Source organism: Equus quagga, chromosome 13 (assembly GCF_021613505.1).
Source record: "Equus quagga isolate Etosha38 chromosome 13, UCLA_HA_Equagga_1.0, whole genome shotgun sequence".
In the NCBI taxonomy this organism is placed as follows: domain Eukaryota; kingdom Metazoa; phylum Chordata; class Mammalia; order Perissodactyla; family Equidae; genus Equus; species Equus quagga.
The window spans coordinates 18,077,732-18,097,819 of NC_060279.1; the positions used below are offsets into that span (position 1 = coordinate 18,077,732).

At 42.7% G+C, this 20,088-nt stretch overlaps 1 protein-coding gene across 1 annotated transcript in view; it reads left to right on the plus strand.

Annotated features, from left to right (window-relative positions):
* The window catches only part of RGL1 (ral guanine nucleotide dissociation stimulator like 1), a 117,901-nt gene that overhangs the window by 84,843 nt on the left and 12,970 nt on the right, over positions 1-20,088 (plus strand). The window contains exons 10-15 of the mRNA XM_046682269.1: positions 4,772-4,861; positions 7,255-7,341; positions 8,689-8,721; positions 10,779-10,900; positions 13,480-13,569; positions 19,381-19,567. Of these exons, the coding sequence (XP_046538225.1) occupies positions 4,772-4,861; positions 7,255-7,341; positions 8,689-8,721; positions 10,779-10,900; positions 13,480-13,569; positions 19,381-19,567 (609 nt within the window). The remainder of the gene's footprint in view (positions 1-4,771; positions 4,862-7,254; positions 7,342-8,688; positions 8,722-10,778; positions 10,901-13,479; positions 13,570-19,380; positions 19,568-20,088) is intronic.

Here is a 20,088-nt window from a genome sequence, read left to right on the forward strand (position 1 = left end):
TCTGGCAGTTAGGTGGGTGAGAGGCCCCGGAATATTCCTTCTCAGCAAAACATTTTCTAGCATGACAGAGGCCAAGCCTGCAATTCCACATCCTTTATTTGGACTAAATTGCACAATCCGTCAGTCAGCAATATTCGTTGAACACCAAGTGAGTGCTGACTGCTGGACCACGGGCTAAGTAAAGGTACAGCCTGGTTCACTTTATCTCTCTAGACATTTGTTGAATGCCTGATATTTGTAAAGCATTGGACTGGCCTCTAGATTCCGTGAAGATGACTAATACAGACCCTGTTTTCAAGAATTCACTTTAGAGTTGGTGGATATAGATAGTAAACAAGAGTAAGGCATCCAGTAAAGGTCCAAACAGCAGATGGTGAACGATCATAAGAGGGGAACATAGGCCAGAAGGTATCTTCTCAGCCTTTCTATAGAGCAGATTTTAGCATCCTCATTTTGCAGATAGCCGAGACTCAGAGAGGTAACTTATCCTAAGTTACACACCTGGTAGGTGAATCCAACCTAGTGAGACTCTGAAATCTGTGCTTTTATCACTGTGGCATGAAACGATTTCTTCTGATCACTTGGCTGTAGGGGGCGGGGTAGATCAGGTAAAACTCCAGAGAAAAGGTAAATCAGTAATTCAGCAAATAATTGATTGAGCATTTACTATGTGCTAGGTGAACCGTATTGAAGGCAAGCTCTGATCTTAAGGAGATTCCAGTCTCATGGGGGAGGTAGAGAAGTAGACAGTTATGAAACAGTATGGTATGTGCTACCATAGGAGGAAGCCCTGAGCTGGGCAAGTAGATGATATGATCCTTGTCGTTAGTCTCCTTTTCTGTAAATTGGAGACTATAATGGCATTTAGTCTACTGACCGTGTAGAATTGTTTTGAAGATTGACTAAGATAAAATGTTTGAAAGCACTGTTCAAATGTAAGTTATTTTTAGTATTTGGCAAGGTATACACGTATGAAACCAAAGTATGCATAACAAATGAATAAATTATAAACTATATATGCAAGCTTAGGGCAGACACTTGGAGTAGGGATGAAGGTCAAGTGGAGGTGGGGTTACTAAGAAAAGGCATCAAGTTGATAACTGTTAGTCTGGCTGTTCCTATAAGGGCATCTGTTATGGTCTTCCTGACTGTTCTCCTCCGAAGTCCTACTCTTCCTTCTGTCTCTGTGTGGACTCCCCTTCTTCTGGAAGCCTCCCTTAACACTCTCAGGCCTGATTAGGTACCTTCCCATGTGCTCCAGGAGAGGCCTGTCATTCATCTGTCCTCACACTATCATCATATGCTGTATTGGAATTGCCTGTGTACTTAACCTGTCTCTCTACTGGCCCATAAGCCTTTTGCAGGCAGGGACTGGGTTTATCTTTTTCACTGTTATGTCCCTAATGCCAACACAGTGCCTGGCACATAGCAAGTGGTCAGAAACTGTGTTTGACTGCATGAATTGATGGGCCTTAGAATTCACATGACTTCAACCATTTGCCCGCTCTTAGCCCTTCTTGGGTTAGATGGTATGAGCAGGACAGTTTATGCTGACATTTGACATTGGATTTGGCCTACCTGATTCACTGCGCTCTAAACAATGCTTGCTGAGGTTGTGTTACTCCCTGCTTCACATCCCCCTGAGTTTGCAGACTTTAAATGGAAACTCATCTGGCTGGAAGGAGATGGCTTAGTAGTCTCCCTGTCGGTAATACAAAGCTAGACTAACTGGAGCCACACATTCACATCCCGATAGCTCTGAGTCATCTTTCCAAAGTAGATAAATTGAATACTGTGCAGCTCATTGCCTGGTGGCGGTCTTCTGGCTGAAACCTTAGAAGCAAAGCTATATCTAGACGTTAAAGGTCCCATAAACCTTTCTTAAATGTAAAAGTTTACTCTAGTGCTCTAAGTTAAATTTCTTGTATATAGCTCAGATTCCAAAGAAATGAAGAACTTGGCTGTGAATTCATGCAGTCTGTGCATTGTCATTAATGAGAGTGGAATGTTTTGGGCAGTCCCTATGTATATGTAGGTCCCTTTCCAGTCATCTTTGTTGATCATTCTTCATATGAAGTATGTAATTCTGGTTGTTAATTCTCAGCACAGTTGTAAAAAAATGAAATCAATGTATTTAGGTTCTCGAAAGAACCACTGAGAAAACTGCCAGCCTTTGTGTCTAATATACCACTCCTGGACTAATTCTGATTTGTGGTTGGGTAATCTTAGTCTTAAACAACCTATCCTCTCTTCTACTTCTGGGTCGATACAGTGTGCCACATCTGTAATATTATGGCTGAGGCAACATCATAATTAGCAAAAATCTATGGTTTTCCTTTTATTGTTGGAAAAAGTGTTTTTATTTTTCTCAAAGATTGTCTTAAACCTGTTTCTACCTTATGGTGTCTGAAACTTAGATAATTCCAAGCAGATGAACTGTAGGTCCACAAATTTCAAAACAACAGGAAAGCAGACTATCACCAAATCTTAGTTCTTGGAACTCTTGATGAGACTTCTCCCTGGTTGAACTGATATAAACAACTGTTAGAAAGGCCGAGGAATTTGGCTCCGGTGGAGTGTATGTTTAGTGAAGCTGCAAAACGCACTAAAGTTAGAGTTGGAGCAGAAGACTGTTAGGACTGTGAAAACCTATTCAAATAATTACCGTTAACTTCTGAGCTATAATTTAACCAACATTTATTGAGAAGATCCAATGCCTGTGTAGCAGCCTAGTAGAAGAGGCCCCCCTCCCACCCGGAAACAGGATGGATGAGGGCAGCTGAACTCTGCCAAAGATGGAGATAGAGAGAAGGTGAGACTCAGGTGAGAAATTTGCACAAGGAGAGAGAGAAGGACAGAGGCAGAGAGACAAGAGGAGAGCAGGAGGTTGATGGAGGGAGACAGAGAGACTTGGAGCTCATCCAGACATAGGTGATGCTTAAGGTCATGGGACTAGAGAATATCTATTTCCAAAGACATGAGTATAGCGGAAAACAAGAAGACGCAGGAAAGAAGAAGAGTCACTACTGAGGGAGTGTGAGCAAGCAGCAAAGGACCCAGGGGGAAACAACAAGAGCGACGCAATCACAAAACCCGTGAGAAGTTTCTGGAAGGTTAATGAATTGGTGTTGTGAGTACCTTGCAGAGCAAAGGATTTAGGGCCAGTAAAGGAATAAATTCACACCATTGGATGTGGGAAATAGTGGATTTTCAGTTGACACCTTATTTGGAAGAACTGCCACTAGTCAGTCTTTTTAGTTATCCAGCCAGAATGGAATCTCACTCCCCTGAGATCATGTAGTTGTGGAATCAGCAAGTCTTTTAGCTCCTTATCTCGGGTCTTTATCTCTCCTCCCAATGAGGAGGTTGTCCTAGTGCTCTTTAAGATCCCTCCCATCTCTGTTATTCTTTGATTCTCGAGAGCCTTTTAATTTTTCAGAAATCCTTCTTAAGAATTTTAGATATATGTGCAATAACTTCCATACATTATACCCCTGCCAGTGATTGAGAAACTGGAAGGAAACCAGAAGGACTGACACACTGGAAAGAGATGGACCCTCGCACTCAAGTCAGAAAGAATTGATTTCTCACTCCTAGCAAATTTGCAAGAATTTGGGAGGACTCACAACCACCTAGCACAGGAAATGGCACATTTTAGGCCACTTTCATTCATCCCCAAGAAAATCTTTAAGTAGGAGATCATGAAACAATACCTCTCTTTGTTATCATTTGTAATAGGGAGACTTAAAGAGATAATGAGTCCCTCTGAGTTCTGTCCCCAGTGGGGTACCAGGACCTGGGGTAAAGGCTGGTGAATGATAGAAGATATTGATGTGTCACTGTCATCAGAAAGGCTGAGTCCCTGAAAAACATCCTCATGTGGTTGTGCTGTAGTGGAGGGTCACATGTTTTGGTAATATAACAAACCCGGGAAAACTGACTAAGGAAAAACTAGTGTAGAGGTTATACACTCCTGAATTGTGAAATTTGCCTCCCATTCATACAGTTCCTGGAAAATGAGAACTTAACAGGACCCCGAAACCACAAAACCAAAAACACTTTATGTTCAGTCAGCAAACTTGAAATTAGTCATTATGTAGACGAGTTGGTTGTTAGAACGGAAAGGAGCAGAGAAAGGGTAGCCATCTGTCCTCAGGCACCAGGAGGAAGGATTGATTTGTAAGAGTTCCAAACCTGAGAGGCAACTTGGGAGGACTGACTGTGGGAGGAAGAGGGGGAAAACATGTATGAAGGCCCAGTTTTCATAGATTAATGCTGTACCACGATACTGGACTTCCTCAGAAAACTTCCGGTAGAAAAGTTTGCTTTAGCTAAAAAATACCACAAAATGCTGGCACATGCGTTTCAGGCCAAGATCAAGAAATCACAAAATGTACAGAGGAAGAGATCTTCATTTCTAGGACATGAGATTACTTTGAGTGAAATTTATGATGTGTAAAAATTGTCTCCACTTTCAGGAATTGCCTGCCTTGTATTGATGATTGATTTTGTAACCAAATCAGGGGCTCTTCTTACAAAGTCAAGGAAAACAGGCTAATCCAAGGCCACTGCGCCTTTTTACAAATAGGCCACTTGCAACAAGCCGGCCAAGTATTTGCATAGTACAGCCCAGAGCCTGCTGGAGGCCTCTTCGTTTTGCATGGCATTCAGATGGTTGTGCAGAGGTTCTGTACCACAAACTAGATGCCCTTTCGCCTCTTTCTAGTGTCGTCCTCCGTCACTCTCCTCTGTGTGTGCTTCTGTTTCTTAGGAAGGAACCTCAAAATTTGCAAACCTGGACAGCAGTGTGAAAGAAAACCAGAAGCGGACACAGAGGCGGCTTCAGCTCCAGAAGGATATGGTGTGTACGCCCTCAGTCTTCCCTGAGAGCCTGCCAGGGAGTGGCGCTGTGTGGGTAGCTGGGCTCCGTGCAGGCCTGGCACCGGCGCCTTCAACCTGCAGGGCACCCATACTTTCAAAAAAGATCCCCTGTCCTTTACCTCATTTGTTCCCAACAACCCTGGGAAGTCTGTAGGAAAAATATTATCGCTTCCACTTGACCCAGTAGGAAAGAAACACTGAGAGCCCCAAATCGTGGTGTTCTCTGGAGCGTTTTTTTTCCTGGAGGTCAGGGAAGGTCTGCAGCAGGTGGACCTCTGGCCCTCTTGCCGTCTTCTGCCATCCGCTCCTGCACTAAGGAGCTGCTGCTTCCTTGGCCTTGAGACCTCCTGGGCTTCAGTTCCCAGCGGCAATGCCTGTTGTAGTCAGCTTTGGACACACAGTGGCCTGGGACCTGGGTGCTGAGGAAAGAGAGTGTCTGCTCTCAGGAGGATGTGGTCTGTGTACTCACATCTTTTCATTTGCTCAAAACCCTCCAGTCATTTCCCAGCTCTCCTGACTAGCCCCAAGTACTAACCAGATCTTTCTAGCTTTCCAAACTCAAAAGAGTCTCATACCTCCCTCCTTCAGACTGAGAGGTAGTTGTTGTCATCATTAGCTGTCTTTTAAGACCTCTCCTAATTTTTAGCCTAGACGGGGAAAACCAGAGAAGGGAGATGAGAGACTGACAGACTCTAAATATCCTCATCCCTGCTTTGAGAGGATTTTCTCCTTCTCTGGGAAGCTGGCCGTAAATCAGAAATGTTTTTGAATGAGAGGACTCTTCTGTGATGTAACGCCTAAAAAACGTTCACAGCATTTCAGACTTTTCTGGGTGTTCAAAGACAAGTTAAAAATAGCTGTAAAAAAGATTACTTGAATTCAGGATGAGACCTTGTACACATAATGGGGAAGGACACACTGCAGCTGGCAGCGAGTTCCTGGAGGACAAAGCCCTCCTCCGTGTGACCCTCACGGAGCAGTTCTGGCTGAGGAAACGCCAGTCTCACGTCGAGCAGCCTGGTCTTGCCCTGGTTGAGACTTTATTTTCTTGCCAGAATTTCCCCTAAGTTCCTTCATGGCCTTTAGGATAAGGTGTCCATGGAAGCCCCTTTTTATTTTCTCTTCAGAATGGAAAGTGCCTTGGCCTCATGGGGAATAGAGATCATTTCAAAGGAAATTTGGTGAAATTAATATACTATGTCCCTGCAGTTGGAGTACTTCTACCTTCATTTGCAAGGGACAATTTTTTTTAAATAAACTTTTCATTTGGCAATTTAGAGAAAAGTTCCAGATAGTCCACAGAGTTCATGTGAACCCCTCACCCACTTCCCCCCTTGTTAACATCTTCTGTAACCATGACACACCTGTCAATACTGAGAAACCGACACTGGCATTATACTATTAACTGAAATCCAGACTTTATTTGGGTTTCACCAGTTTTCCATTAACGCCCTCTTTCTGTTCCAAGGACCAACGCAGTGTACCCCACTGCATTTAGTTGTCTCGTCTCCCTAGTCTCCTCTGCTCTGTGACAGTTTCTCAGTCTTTCCTCGTTTTTCGTTACCTTGACAATCTTAAGAAATACTGTTCTGGCACCCTTAGAATGTCCCACAACCAGGGTCTGCCTGTTGTGTTTCTAGTGAGTAGACTGAGGTGATGGGTTTAGAGGAAAATATCACAGATGTGAATTGCCCTTCTCATCACATCGTATCAAGGAGTGAATGACAGCAGAGTGACATCTGGTGTCATTAACTTTCATCACTTGGTTAAGGTAGACTTCACCAGGTTTTCCACTTTAAAGTTACTGTTTTCCCTTTCCCTCCTGTATTCTTTGGAATCAAATCACGAAGTCTAGCCCATCGGGCCATTTTAATCGTGACGTCCCTTCCTCTTGTGCTCACGCTTCCAGTGTGCCACAGCCCACTCCTTTACCAAAGATGAGGCCGTCCCTCTCCTGGGCCATTCTAAACCACTGGGAGTGTCCGCACCTCTGACTCGAGTCTGAGTGGTATATAAACGCCTCTGTGAACACACCTGAACATGCTTGTATGATCTCCTGGCTTTGACACTTAGTTTCTATGACTTTGAAATTTAGACCTTGGTGATAGGGTTCCTGTCCTGTTTGTGTAGGAATTTAAAAATTTTCACTCATGGAGGTTAGCACTAATGGCCCCAAATTTGAATGACCCTTCATTATTCTCTAAACGTTGTCAAGGCTTACCTGGGCCGTTCAAAGATTGCTGCTTCCGACAGCAAATGGGCATGTTGCTAAGTGTAGCCGACAACAGATCCCTTTCCTCCGGTGTGGAGGTGACTGAAACACTTAAACTTTTCAGTAACAACAAAGACAGTTTTGCTGTGCTTGCTCTTCAGGGTGTGATGCAGGGAACTGTGCCCTACCTGGGCACCTTCCTGACTGACCTGACCATGCTTGACACTGCTCTTCAGGACTACATTGAGGTGAGTTGTGTGCTGGTGGTGAAAGTGGACCTGCAGCCTTCTCATTGGACACACAAGAGAGAAATTCACTTTTGTTAGTATCTACTGAGGGCCCGTTATGGACGTGGCATTGTGCTAGACGCTACGAGGAATGCAAAGTTGAATAACAGCAGAAGTGGCTCACAGTCCAGTTGAAGATATATGTCCAAGCAGGCGGTGATTGACAGAAATAGTAAGAATTCAAACAGAAATACTGTGGGAGCAGAGGCAAGGTCATGATGAGTTCCATATGAGGGGATGTGGTGGCAAGGCCTTATGAAGGAGTGGCTTTGAGCAAGACCTTAATGTTGGGTTGGACTTTGGCGGGTGGAGCTGAGGGAATAATAGGCCCTAACATTCTACCTGGTGGGGTAGGGAGTCAGTCAAATTTGTGGATTTTTAGGTATTCCTTTTTTTTTTTCATATCATTACGTATTCTGAGGCGTGCGCTCTGTTCTCTCTCAGCATGAGAAAAGAGGTGAAACCCAGTCATACAAGCTACTTGTTAGTAGCTATAATAAACATTAACTGGAAAAGACATGTGATACTTGGAGTGAGATTGAAGTCTTGCTTGTATATTTAAGATTACCTCGCCTCCCTGGTTATCACAGGCAGGCAGCCTGCTTTTACTCGGTCATAATTAAGAGGAGTAGCAGTTATTCTGCATATGCCTACGTCCAAGTTCATCGTAAATGTGGACATGCTCATTCATTTTGCATTTCCTGAGCTCTGCGTCTCTTCACATCCTCTGCCTCAGCTTATCTCAGGAAACACTCATTAGTGTTGGGGAGTTTTTGGGGAGTGACCAATGATTTACAAGTTAAATTCAGCCTACTGAGAGTAGGAGCTGGGGGCATGAAGAATTGAAACTTAACTTTCATGACGCTGTATAGAAGTGACTTCCCTTTTGATAAACCATTGACAATTTGGTTTCCAGGATGAGTCAATGACCATCTGTTTTTGTTGCTTTTGGTCAAGAGAAAAAGTGTAATGGAACATTTACTCAAGCTTTTGCCTTTACTGACTCTGCAAATGTATTTGGATTCTGAATTGTAACTCCTTTATCGTTACTATTTTAGTTGGTTTCAGACATTTTTTAAAGAGAAAGCTGTCTCTCTGTCCTGTCCTATTATCATTAAAAGAATGCTTTTCTTGAAGCAAACGATGCTTCTCTTCCTCCGTAGCAACCATAATTATAGTGTCATTAATAATTGTGACTTTATCATCCCTTCGATCTATTTTAATAAGACCTGGAACAACATAGGGCTGTGTTTCAAAGTAGCTTGGTTTGTCACTCTTTTCTTTTTCTTTTTTTTTTTTTTAATTCAGGGTGGGCTGATAAACTTTGAAAAAAGGAGAAGGGTAAGTAGAGATCTTGGCTGTGGTTTTTCATTTTAATTCACCTGGGCATGAAAAATATAAAAGAAGTGGGGACTTCACGTTTTTTGTAGGGGCAGAAAAAAATGAGCATTTATTCAACATTTATCATACACCATTGTGCTTTGCATGTTCCTATATATTATCCCCCAAGAGCCCTGTGAGGTAGGTTTTATCGTTCTCAGTTCAAAGGTGAGGAAACTCAGAGAGATGAAGTAACTTAACCAGAGTTGCCTGGTAGCAGAGCCAGGATTCAAACCTTTCCGAAGGAGTCCTGCCTCTCCAAAGCCCACACTTCTTCCCTCACCCCCCCCATCATCTCCTTCTTTACAATTAGCTTCAGCTATAACAGGGTCATCCTATTAAGGAGAAGAGGGTTTCTAGATCGTAAGAGTAAATGATATAGAAGAGTTAATAATGATGGTTAACTCTTGTGGGTCTCTTTGAGAGAGGAAAGGAAACGGCTTCATCATTATATGTGGATAATTATTCTTTTCCTTTCCTGTCACCACAGGAAGGGGTGTTCAACATCGATTTGAATTTTTCTGTGGATCATAAAATAGTTCTGCACTGTACTAAAAAGATAAAGTAGAGCTTTGAAAATTCGCTATGGTTTTAGGGTTAAAATAGTGTATTTAAATGGATATTTAGAAGATTCAAAGGAAGATGAGTGAGCAAAATAACTTCACCTCATAGTACTTTCATTGTTCTGTAGTCGTTCATTCATTCTTTCATTCCACAAGTATTGATCGCATATCTGGCATGGGTCAGACACTATGATAGATTTGGGGATTATAGCAGAAAAAAACCAGAGCTCCCTGTCCTCATAAAATTTGCAATCCACGAGGAGGGTAGACAAATAAATAGGCAATTATTGTACAATCTTTTAAGGGCTTGTAAGCAGAAGTAGTGGGTATTATAGGAGTGTGTAGGAGGGGCATCTGTCCCCTACTTGTAGGGTCTGAGAAACTTTCAGGAGAAAATGACATTGAAGTTAAAACCAAAACGTCAGAAGCTAACCAGGCTGAGCTCATTAGTAACAAGCTATACCAACTTAGACTCTCCCTGGTAGAGTATACTTTCTTCTTGAGCATGATGATAAATGTTCCTTGAGGATACTGAGACCAAGGGCTGAGGTCATTGGAGGGGAAGTGGACACCCTGCCAGTTGTTGAGTTACCTCTGTTATGTCCTCTGATGATAAAACACATTCAGTTACTGCCTCCGCAGTTACCCCTCTTTGTCCTTTAACTTCAGAATAACCCTGGATGGTAATCTCTTTCCTTTTAAGACTAGCAAGTTAAACTTTTGGAAAGTTTGAATAGAAAACCTAAAGCTAAATGTTATACCCATTGCTGACTTAAAAAACTTTTTATTGAAACATCTAAATAAGCATAAATAATTTTGAACATAATTATATACTTGCTTCTCTTGTGAGCTTTAGAAGACTTAGTTAAGTGATTTACTGGAGCAGTAAAAACCCAAGGATTTGGGAAATCTAAACCTTCAAGTTTATGGGCCCTGGACCGTTTAGATATTCAGCTCCACCAAACTCAGTTATTGAGGGGCAAGGGTTGAAGAAGGTGGGGGTGGGGAACTTGGGAGCTTCCTGATTTCAAGTAATTTTTTTCTTTATCTTTTAGGAAGTAGAAATAGAAATTTTAAATATATTTTAGAAGTACTCAACTTTAAAAAATAACTTTTCTGTCCCTAGAATGAAAATGGAAAAGAGAAAAAGGAAGCCACTGTGCCTTTAGGTCGTAGTTGGTTTAGATTGCTTTGCGAGCTTGTTTTATTCATATAAATTGCTTTTTCAAGGAGAAAGGAGGATTGACAATTAAAGCATACAAGGACTTCAGAGATTCAGAGTTAGAATTTTTGAGTTATTCAGCTATTTTATTTCTAAGGAAGGCATAACTTCAGAGTCCTCTTAGATGGTTTCTCCATGGTTTATCCTAATGTGATGTGTTTTCATGTTGAAAAGGTGTATATTTGGTTGGCCTTGTTATTCACTCTTTCTTTTTGGTGTTCTGTCTGCTTTAGGAATTTGAAGTGATTGCCCAAATAAAGCTCTTACAATCCGCCTGCAACAGCTATTGTATGACCCCAGACCAAAAGTTCATCCAGTGGTTCCAAAGGCAGCAGCTCCTAACAGAGGAGGAGAGGTAGGCAGACATATTGCCCATCAGGGTGGAGCTATGGTGTTGGCGAGAGGGATACTCATCCTGTTCCTCATTTGGCCGTTTATTCAGCAACATTTAGTGAGCAGTTGCTAGGCTCTAGATCCTCAGTTTTCAAAGGATGATGGTATGGCGGGAGAAGCTGAACTGATGGCATCAGAAGATACACTTTCAGATTCTTGCTGTACCGTTTATTTATCTTTGTAACTTTGAACAAGTCACTTATTCTTCCTGATATTCAGAATGCTCATTTATAAAATGTTTGTTTGTGAGAATTAAATGAAATCGTATTTGGGAAAGCATTATTAAAGTACTTATCATCATCATCATCATCCCCACCACCACCACCATCAGCACCATGTTTGTCACTACTGTTAATTGGTACTGGCTTTCAGGGAGTTTTCATTTGGGGAGGAGAGACAGACTCGTGAAGAATTGAAGTATCATGGGTAACTAAAGTGCTACAGGACCTATGGGCAGGAACAATTCACTCGGCCAAGGATAGGGGGATATGGGGAAGGTAATCATAAAGGCGTTCACATTTGGGCTGGGCTGCGAAGGAGAGGTAAGATTTCACGAGAACTGGAGAATAGCATTCTAGACAGAGAGAAGATCGTGATCAAAGGCCTGGTGGCCTGACATGCTTGGCATTTGGAGGGACAGTGAGAACTCTGATATGGCTGGGCCATATGGGACAGCTTTCAGAATAGAGTTTCAGAATAGTGACGAGCATAGCGAGGTACATTAACCCCAGGGCCTTGAATGTTGGCCCAGCGGGGTGTAGTCTTTACCCTGGGGTCCAATGGGTTACAGTTCCAATAAAGTTTTATTGGAACCCAGCCCATTCACTTACATTTTGTTTATGGTTGCTTTCCTGCTTTAAAGGCAGAGTTGCACAGTTGCAACAGAGACCGTATAGCCTGCAAAAGCCTAGAGTACTTACTGTGTGGTCCTTTACAGAAAATATTTGCTGAGCCCTGCTGTAGACCGGGGGATTTCCTTGAAAGCTTATCATCAGGGAGAGCGAAACTGACAACAAAATAAGTATTTTGCCAATGAGGAAATTGATGCTTAGAGAAGTATTATAACTAGTCATATTCACACTCAGGTCTGCCTTGACTCTACAAACTAAGCTCTGAAGGTGGTTGTATAATGTAGGGCAAATCATGTGACCTCTAGAAGCCTCAGTTTCCTCGTTTAAAAGATAGATGATTTCTGAGCTCCTTTTTAATGCCAGAGTAGATTGGTCCTGTTACATTAAAACAAAACCTTTGATTCAGAGTACTCATCAGTTGGTGAAGGTTTTTTCTTTGCCATGTAGAAAATAAAGCAGTTATTGCCTCTCTTTACATCTACTAGTCTGATGATCAGTTTGTATGAATTAACTTTCTCTTTGTGCATCCTTCTCACATATGGAACGTGCATACCATGGCTGGTGGTTTGGATCAGAAAGTCCAGGCTCAAAACATCAGCTGTGTATTGACTTTGTAATGATTAAAGGGATCTGTTAAACATATCTCATTTTTTCTTGCTATTTATAAAAACCCTTATGACTTACTAATATTTGAATAATTCCCATATCAATGAATACTCCTACTTGATCAAATACCTGGATACATCTTTAGGTTTAAAAAAAAGGTATGCATAATTAGAAACTTACCAACCTAATATTCTCCACACTTCCCCTTCCTCACCTACCCAGAGCCAAATATATCTACTAGCTAGAGCTACAAGCTTTCATAAAAGGCATTTCAAGTCAGATATAAATTCCTCTTGTGCTTATGGAACTTATATCTGCCTAGCATGTGGATGTCTGAATCTGGAACATTTTTAATTTAGGATATTTTGACAATTAAAAATCATATTTAGAGACTGGCCTGGTGGCATGGTGGCTAAGTTCGTGCACACGGCTTCAGCTGCCCAGAGTTTGCAAATTCGGATCCCAGGCAGAGACCTAGCACTGCTCATCAAGCCACACTGTGGCAGCATCCCACATAAAACAGAAGAAGATTGGCGCAGATGTTAGCTCAGTGACAATCTTCCTCACACACACAAATCATATTTTTGTATCTTTATCAGTAATATAACTGCCTGTGTCACTGAAGATTAAATAGTTTATAAAAATCCCTTCTTTCATTTCCCTTCAATAAAAAGTAAGATGAGCATTTGCACACACTCACACAGAGTAATAGGAGGGAGGTAGGAGAGAAGAAATGATTCTTTCCCTGGCCTCGCAGTGGGATGAGAGTGGTCAGGAAGCAGAGTCGGGTTAGTCTTGGATGTGCTGCCAGAGCACACAAATCCATGATGTGGAGGCATGCAGAGCTGAGCAGCCTCAATCCGTATGCCGGTAGGGGGAGGAGGGGAGGAGGCACAGATGTAAATTTGTAAAATCTGGTCATTAGGTCAGTACCCTCTGACATTTGTAGTAGAACAATGTAGTATACATTTTTACTTTAAATAATCAAAACCTTTCTCTAAAACAAAACCAGTAAATCTTGTGAATTTAAATCTTTTCTTCCATTCTCAAGCTCTGACCTCACGAGCTCGCTTCTCTTCCCCAGCTACGCCCTCTCATGTGAGATCGAAGCTGCTGCCGATGCCAGTGCCACCTCGCCCAAGCCTCGGAAGAGCATGGTGAAGAGGCTCAGCCTGTGAGTGTCCCCCGGGGGTCCTAGGGCCCTGAGAGGGTCCCATCGGGGGAGGGAGAGGAAGGTATTCAACACTGTTCCCCTGAGTCAGGGCAAAAGTGAGGCACAGTTCACTGACTTGGTAAACAGTTTATCTTTCTGTCATGAACTCAATACGTTTTCCAGATCTATTTATTCTTCTCCACTGCTCCCTCTGCTGTGAACCACCAGCCTCTCCTGCCTGGGCCACTCCAGCAACACCCCTACTGGCTTCTGGCCCCACCCTTACCCCAACAATCCATTTTCCACCAGATAGTCTGGTAGTCTCTCAGAATGTACACCAGATTATATAGCTTTCTTGCTTAAAAACCCCCAGTGGTTTTATTTTAAGGTGCACCCAAACTCCTAATCGTAGTTTCCTAGGCCCTGCGTGATCTTCCCCCAACCTTCTTGGCCACCTTCCTCTCCTCCAGTGCTCTTCCTTGTTCACCAAGATCCAGCCATGCCCATCTTCTGGCCCTCCTTCCACCATCCCAGGCTTGTTCCTACTTCAGGGCCTTTGCACTAGATGTTCCTGTGGCCTGCCGTGCTCTTTCTCTGTGGCTACCTCCTTCTGATATTGGCAAAAATGTTGCCTTCTGGGAGAGCATGCTCTCTATTGTTGCCGTCTGCCCCAGTTGCTCTCAGTCATCCTGGCTGTTTCCTGCAGTAGAATGGAAGGCAGCTGAGAGCAGGAACCTTGTCCGTCATACTGATGGCTGTATGCCCAGCTCAGTGCCAGGCATATGAGAGGCCTTCCGTAGCTAACTTCACAACACTTTGAGTAAAATCCAGAATCCTTACCATGGCCCTCAAGACTCTTCAGGATCTGCACTGTCATCCCAGCCTCACCCGCCTATCCTGTACCTTTCTGTCCTCATCTTTCCCTACTCACTCTACTCCATGCATGCCAGCCACCCAGAGGTCCCTGAACGCAGTAGGCATACTCATTTTATTTGCCATTTCTTCTTTTTAGAACACTGTTCCCCAGATAGCCAGGTGGCTCACTCCCTCACTTCCTCTAGATCTTTGCTGAAATGTCACCTTCTCAGTGAGCGTTTTCTGACCACCTTATTTCATACTATAGCCTATCCACCTCCCTGCCCTTGGCACCCTCTCTTACCTTCACCTGCTTTGAATTTCTTCACACCATTTACCTCCATCTGACATATTGTATGTTGTATGTATCTGTTTGTTATCAAGAATGCAAACTCTGTGAAGGCAGGCATTTATGTCTGTTTGTTCGTTACCAGAACCTAAAATGGTGCTTGGCACATAGTAGGTGATTAATAAATATTTATTGAGTGAATAAATTGAGCCATGTGCCCACATTGTTCTAAGAAAAATACATGTATTTCTCATCCAGTTCCAAAATAACCTAAGTGGCAGGTCCTACTTCCTACTATTATACCCATTTTATATACCAGGGAAGTAAGGCGCAGACAGGATAAATAGTAAGCTAGTTATTGGAAGATCTGGATTCAAACCCAAGATTTGGCTCTAGAGACAAGGTTATAACATACTTTTTTATCATCCTGCTTATTAGAAAAATGCTTTCTGAAGGAAGAGAGGAAGTGAAGATGGAATGGAGGTAAAAAGTGGAGGAGGAAGGAAGACGGAGGGAAGGAAGAGAGTGTGAGGAGGAAGGGAGGAAAGCAAGACAAACTTAGACCCTGTACTTCATTGTGCTGATTTTTATAGAAGAGCCTTAAGAGAACCTAGTGTCTGTCTTGAAGTTGCTCTGTTAGACGTTACACTCTGAAAGACATTAGACTAATGAATCTAAGGAAGGCTGAACAGGTGAGTGCAAGGAAATAGGATTATTATTTGATTAATAAATTTGCTCTTCTCTTTTGAAGACGTGTACCCGTGTCTGATCTTTTGGCTGACACAATCTGCATTGGCCGGGGACAAGCAAGAGCAGTGATTAGTGAATATTGGATAGTTTTTTCATGGCAGACTGGGCTTGGGAGCCACGCTGGCCTGACAGATCCCAACCCCGCCAGTTGCTTGTTGTGTGAACTTCTGTCATGTCATTTGTGAGATGAGGTGACAGTGTCATCCTCAGTGGGTTGTTGTCAGGACTAGTGGGGTTGTAACACTCCTAAAACAGTGCCCAGCTCTCAATGGGTGCCTGAAAAGCCACATTATTTCTTGTGAAACAACTTTCTGTTGCTGCCTTTTTTTTTTTTTTGGTTAGGATTCTGTCTGTTTCTGTGGGTTTTTGGTACTTCCCAGCACTGTCTCTCCACCTTCCTCAGTGAGTCGCATTGAGACGTTGAAGCAGGGAGGGCACATGACTTTGGATATTGTCCTATTCCCAGTGTAACATACACGGGCCCTTATTGGGTGTGGACATGCTCTCCATATCAGAGCCTGCGTGGGCTTTTACCTGATGGCATTTGAGGCATTTGAGGATTAGGTTGGAACATGGTGATTTTACAGAAAGCATATTGAAGGTAATCCTCATGTCTTGCCAAACCCCTTTTTTCGTTCAGATGCCTACCCTGGCCTCCTAAACACTAGATTTGTGAGCTTTTAGATTCACCTCTGTGGAATTTTCCATAGTATCTTGCTATCTTTTCATTGCTGCAATTTCGGGAGAGGAGAAACTTTTGTTTTGAGATGACCCAAGGGCCTGACCAAGCCTTGTCAGCTGGTAAGATCGACACCTGCACAGGGAATCAGGCTCACTGACAGGTGAGGCGAGGTTGCAGGGCCTCTTGGTGGTCCTCTCTGCATCAGAAAGAATGGGGAATTTACGCGCCTGCTGTGGCAGTTGGAGGTCAGTGCAGGTAGATGTGATCCCAAGTGCTACTACCTTTGCCCTCCTGCTTTTCCGTCCTCAGTTAGTTGCCACCACATACTCATTTTTCTGTAACTGCTTCTCTGCTGCTCCTCTCCAACCCACGTGTCCATATTTATTGTGCTGGGTTCTCTGGCACCCTGGGTCGTCCCTCTGCACCAGCTCTGGCAAGTGCACTACCTCTGTGAAGACATTCATGTGAAATCCAGCAGAGGCAGGACTGTCAGGGTGCAGTGCCCTGCACAGAGTGTGGTGGACACCCACCATATCTCTCTCAGGAGCGACATCTTGCCAAGATGCTTGCATTTAACCCTTGGTATTTGCAGTTGAGTTTGAACATTTATTATCAATAAAACAGGTCACATGTCCCCCATCTTATTTCTTGTACATATAAGGGTGTTTGTGTACCAATCAATTTCAAAAGATTTTATGACCTTAACTTTTTTACAAATGCAAGAAATGTATTTTTTGCTCTCCCCACATTTAATGACCCATCATCCAAACAGGTTGGAGAGAATTTTGGAGGCCTAGGGGAAGGAGTGCCTTGTTAGGAAGCCGGAGATGCCCGTATTGACCTAGAATTAACCATTACGAAGCAGAATGGCCTCATCGAATTGTGCAGAAGGAAGACCTTTAGTCTTTGAACAATGTGCTTCTGAGCTAGAGACTCTCAGATACTAGTTCACAGCCTTCAAAGGTCTACCTTGTTATTCATGGAGGAGTAAGACACTGGCATTACTTTTTCTTTGAATTGTGGTCAGATTTTAGCTCTTCCCCCTATAGGTCCAGTGGTGCTTGGAGGTCCGAGAAAGGAGGTGACAACCAAAATGGGGCAGGAGGTGGTAGGGTGGAGATGAGGCAGAACAAAGATATGCTTCAGGTCTTGGGATTTGAGCTTACAATTCCTAAAATATTTAATAAAAAATCAAGCCCATCCTCATTGTTCCTTCCCTTGTTGTTTTATACAGTCACTGCTTGTTTGAGTTTGGTCCCATTTGCTAGTGTCTTTACATACCACTCCTTCTTGCATGTTACTCCTTCCCTCCTCTCACTGCTTCTTTCTGTGTTGTCTGTTAATGGTGAACGCTCTCAGTCTTTGAGAAAGTCTTTATTTTGCCTTCCCTCTTGGAATTATGTTAGGTGGGTATAGAATTCAAGGGTGATTGTTCTTCTCACTCATTTGGAAGATATTGTTCCATGTCTTCTGATTTCTGTTGCTTTTGAGATGTCTGAAGTCAGTTTAATTAGTTCCTTTGTATTATCCCCTGGCCCTGTCGATTTTAAGACCTTCTCTTGTCTTTGACGTAGCATTATGAAGTTTAAGTGGGGATTTAGTCTTATTTATCCTAGTCGAGATGTGATTCCTGGATCTCAGGATTCATGTGGTTCATTAGTTCTGGAATCTTCTCAGCCAACCATCTCTTCAGATATGGTCCTTCTTCAATTCTCTCAGCTGGCTTCCTCTGGAAATCTTCTTACACACATGCAGGCATTTCCTATTCCATTCTCCATGTCTTTTAACCTCTCTTATTTTCCATGTCTTTATATTTTGATGCTAATTTCTGAGGATTTTCTTCAGATCTATCATCTAGTTTGCAGTTTTTCTCTTCAACAGTTATTTGATCCTTCCACTGAATTTTTAATTTAATTCACTACACTTTTCACTCTAGCAGTGAAATTTTCTTCAAATTATCTTCCTCTTTTGTCAGAGTGTCTTGCTCTTAATTCACATTTTCAATTTCTTCTCTTATGTCTATAATATTTTTAAGCATACTTATAGCTTGGCTCATGGTAGACACTCAAATATTTATTGAATGCACAAATACATTTTTGGTTGGGTTTCTTTCTGACAGGTCTTGTATCTGAAGTACTCAGGAGTCTAAACTTGCTGTTTATTATGCCTGTTGATTCTCTCTTTGGGTGGGATATTTCTTTGTGTGTATTTTGTAATTTTGTTTTATGAGCTCATCTTTATCAGGGAATTCTCTGCAGCCTGGGTTGAGGGTATATTCTTCCAGAAAGAATTTTTTTTTTTAAATTCTAGCTTCCCCAGGAGTATCACTGGGCTGAGAGTCCCTAGTTCCTAGCCCACGTAGGTAGCACATCTGAGTGAGGTGCTAGCAAAGGGTACACATGCTTTAGGGGAGACATTTGTCTTCTCCCCAAGCTCAAGCCAACAGACAAGTTTCCCTGTTGTCTTCCTGTGCCAGTAGGAAGATATTTTTCTAGCCCATCTTTTTACTAAGGGTGCAGCCCTTTGAGGGTCCTAAGGGGCTTCAGTTCCAGCTCCCCACCTTACATAATCAGAAGCCTTCATCTGTGGGCCCTGTGAATGTGTTAGAAACCCATGTCCCTACTTTCCCAAGGTTGCCGTCCCCCTCTCCCCGTACAGAACAGCTGCAGAATTAGCCCACATGCTTCTGGTTTTCAGTTCCTTTTTCATTTCTGGCCTGTAGGGATTTTCCTTATGGTCTTGCAAACCCAGCTTTACAAAGAAGTTTTAATGGGTCTTATATAATCGTTTTATAGTGAAGTTGTTTAGCTTATTGTAGTTCACCAGATTGTTGGAAATGAAGCCTTCCTCCTAGATTTCTTGTCCAATGCAGTGCTAGCCTTCTTGTTCAACCTCATGGAGTTCACTTTATGGTGGGAAATGATAAGGGTATGGTGATGGTATTTTGATCATTCCAAGGTTGTCCATAGACTGTTAAAAAAATGGAGAACCAGTGACCTAGAAAAACCACAGATTAATATGGCCCTTCATTCAGCTAAACAATCTGTGTGTTTCTTGAGGTTGGAAATAACCTATTGGGACGAGATGTTTACTATGGTCTGTTAGAAACTTTGTAGTAAATGTTTTCCTGAAATAATAATGGCAGGGCATGCAAGATTGAGAAAACATCAAGGACTTGATTAACGGAAAAATATTTGCTTAATCCTGGATTCCAGATTTATAAGAGTCCGAATGCCTGGCATTATGTTTTCTGCAGACTGTTTCTGGGGTCGGACATTATCACCAGTAGCACTCCCACCAAAGAGCAGCCCAAGTCCACTGCCAGTGGCAGCTCTGGTGAAAGCATGGACTCCGTCAGTGTGTCATCCTGCGAGTCAAACCACTCAGAGGCTGAGGAGGGCTCTCTCACTCCCATGGACACACCTGATGATCCTCAGAAAAAGGTATATGCTTAATCCCTTTCCGTAATTCCTAATGCAGGCACCTGACATCGTGTTTGCCATACGAGGAATGTCTGTTTTCAGGTTTAACACTCTACAGTATTTTGAAAGTCATGTTTTTAAGAGGTGTCAAAAGCAGAGTTCTATCTGGGGACTCATTCCTTATAGAGACAGGTCTAAAAGCAATGAACATGTTGGTTTGTTCCTCTAGCCTCTGAAATATTGTTCCATACCCACATCCCAAGGCAACTGAAGGGCTGTGACTGTGGCCTGTAACGTGAGCTATACTTTATTTAGGAAATGTGGGATTTTCTTGTAAGGAGCAGAAAGTCAAGAGACAGAGATGTGTCAGCTTCTTGGTGTCACACCTTGTCTTAGCCAAGCTTTTACCATAATAATGTTGCATAGCAACCACTCCAAAATTCACTGACTTAAGACAGCAACCATTTGTTGTCTGTCCTGCATCTGCAGGCTAGTTGATTTGAGTTGGGCTTGGCCCTTGGCCATGGGTTTGGTCCAGGTCT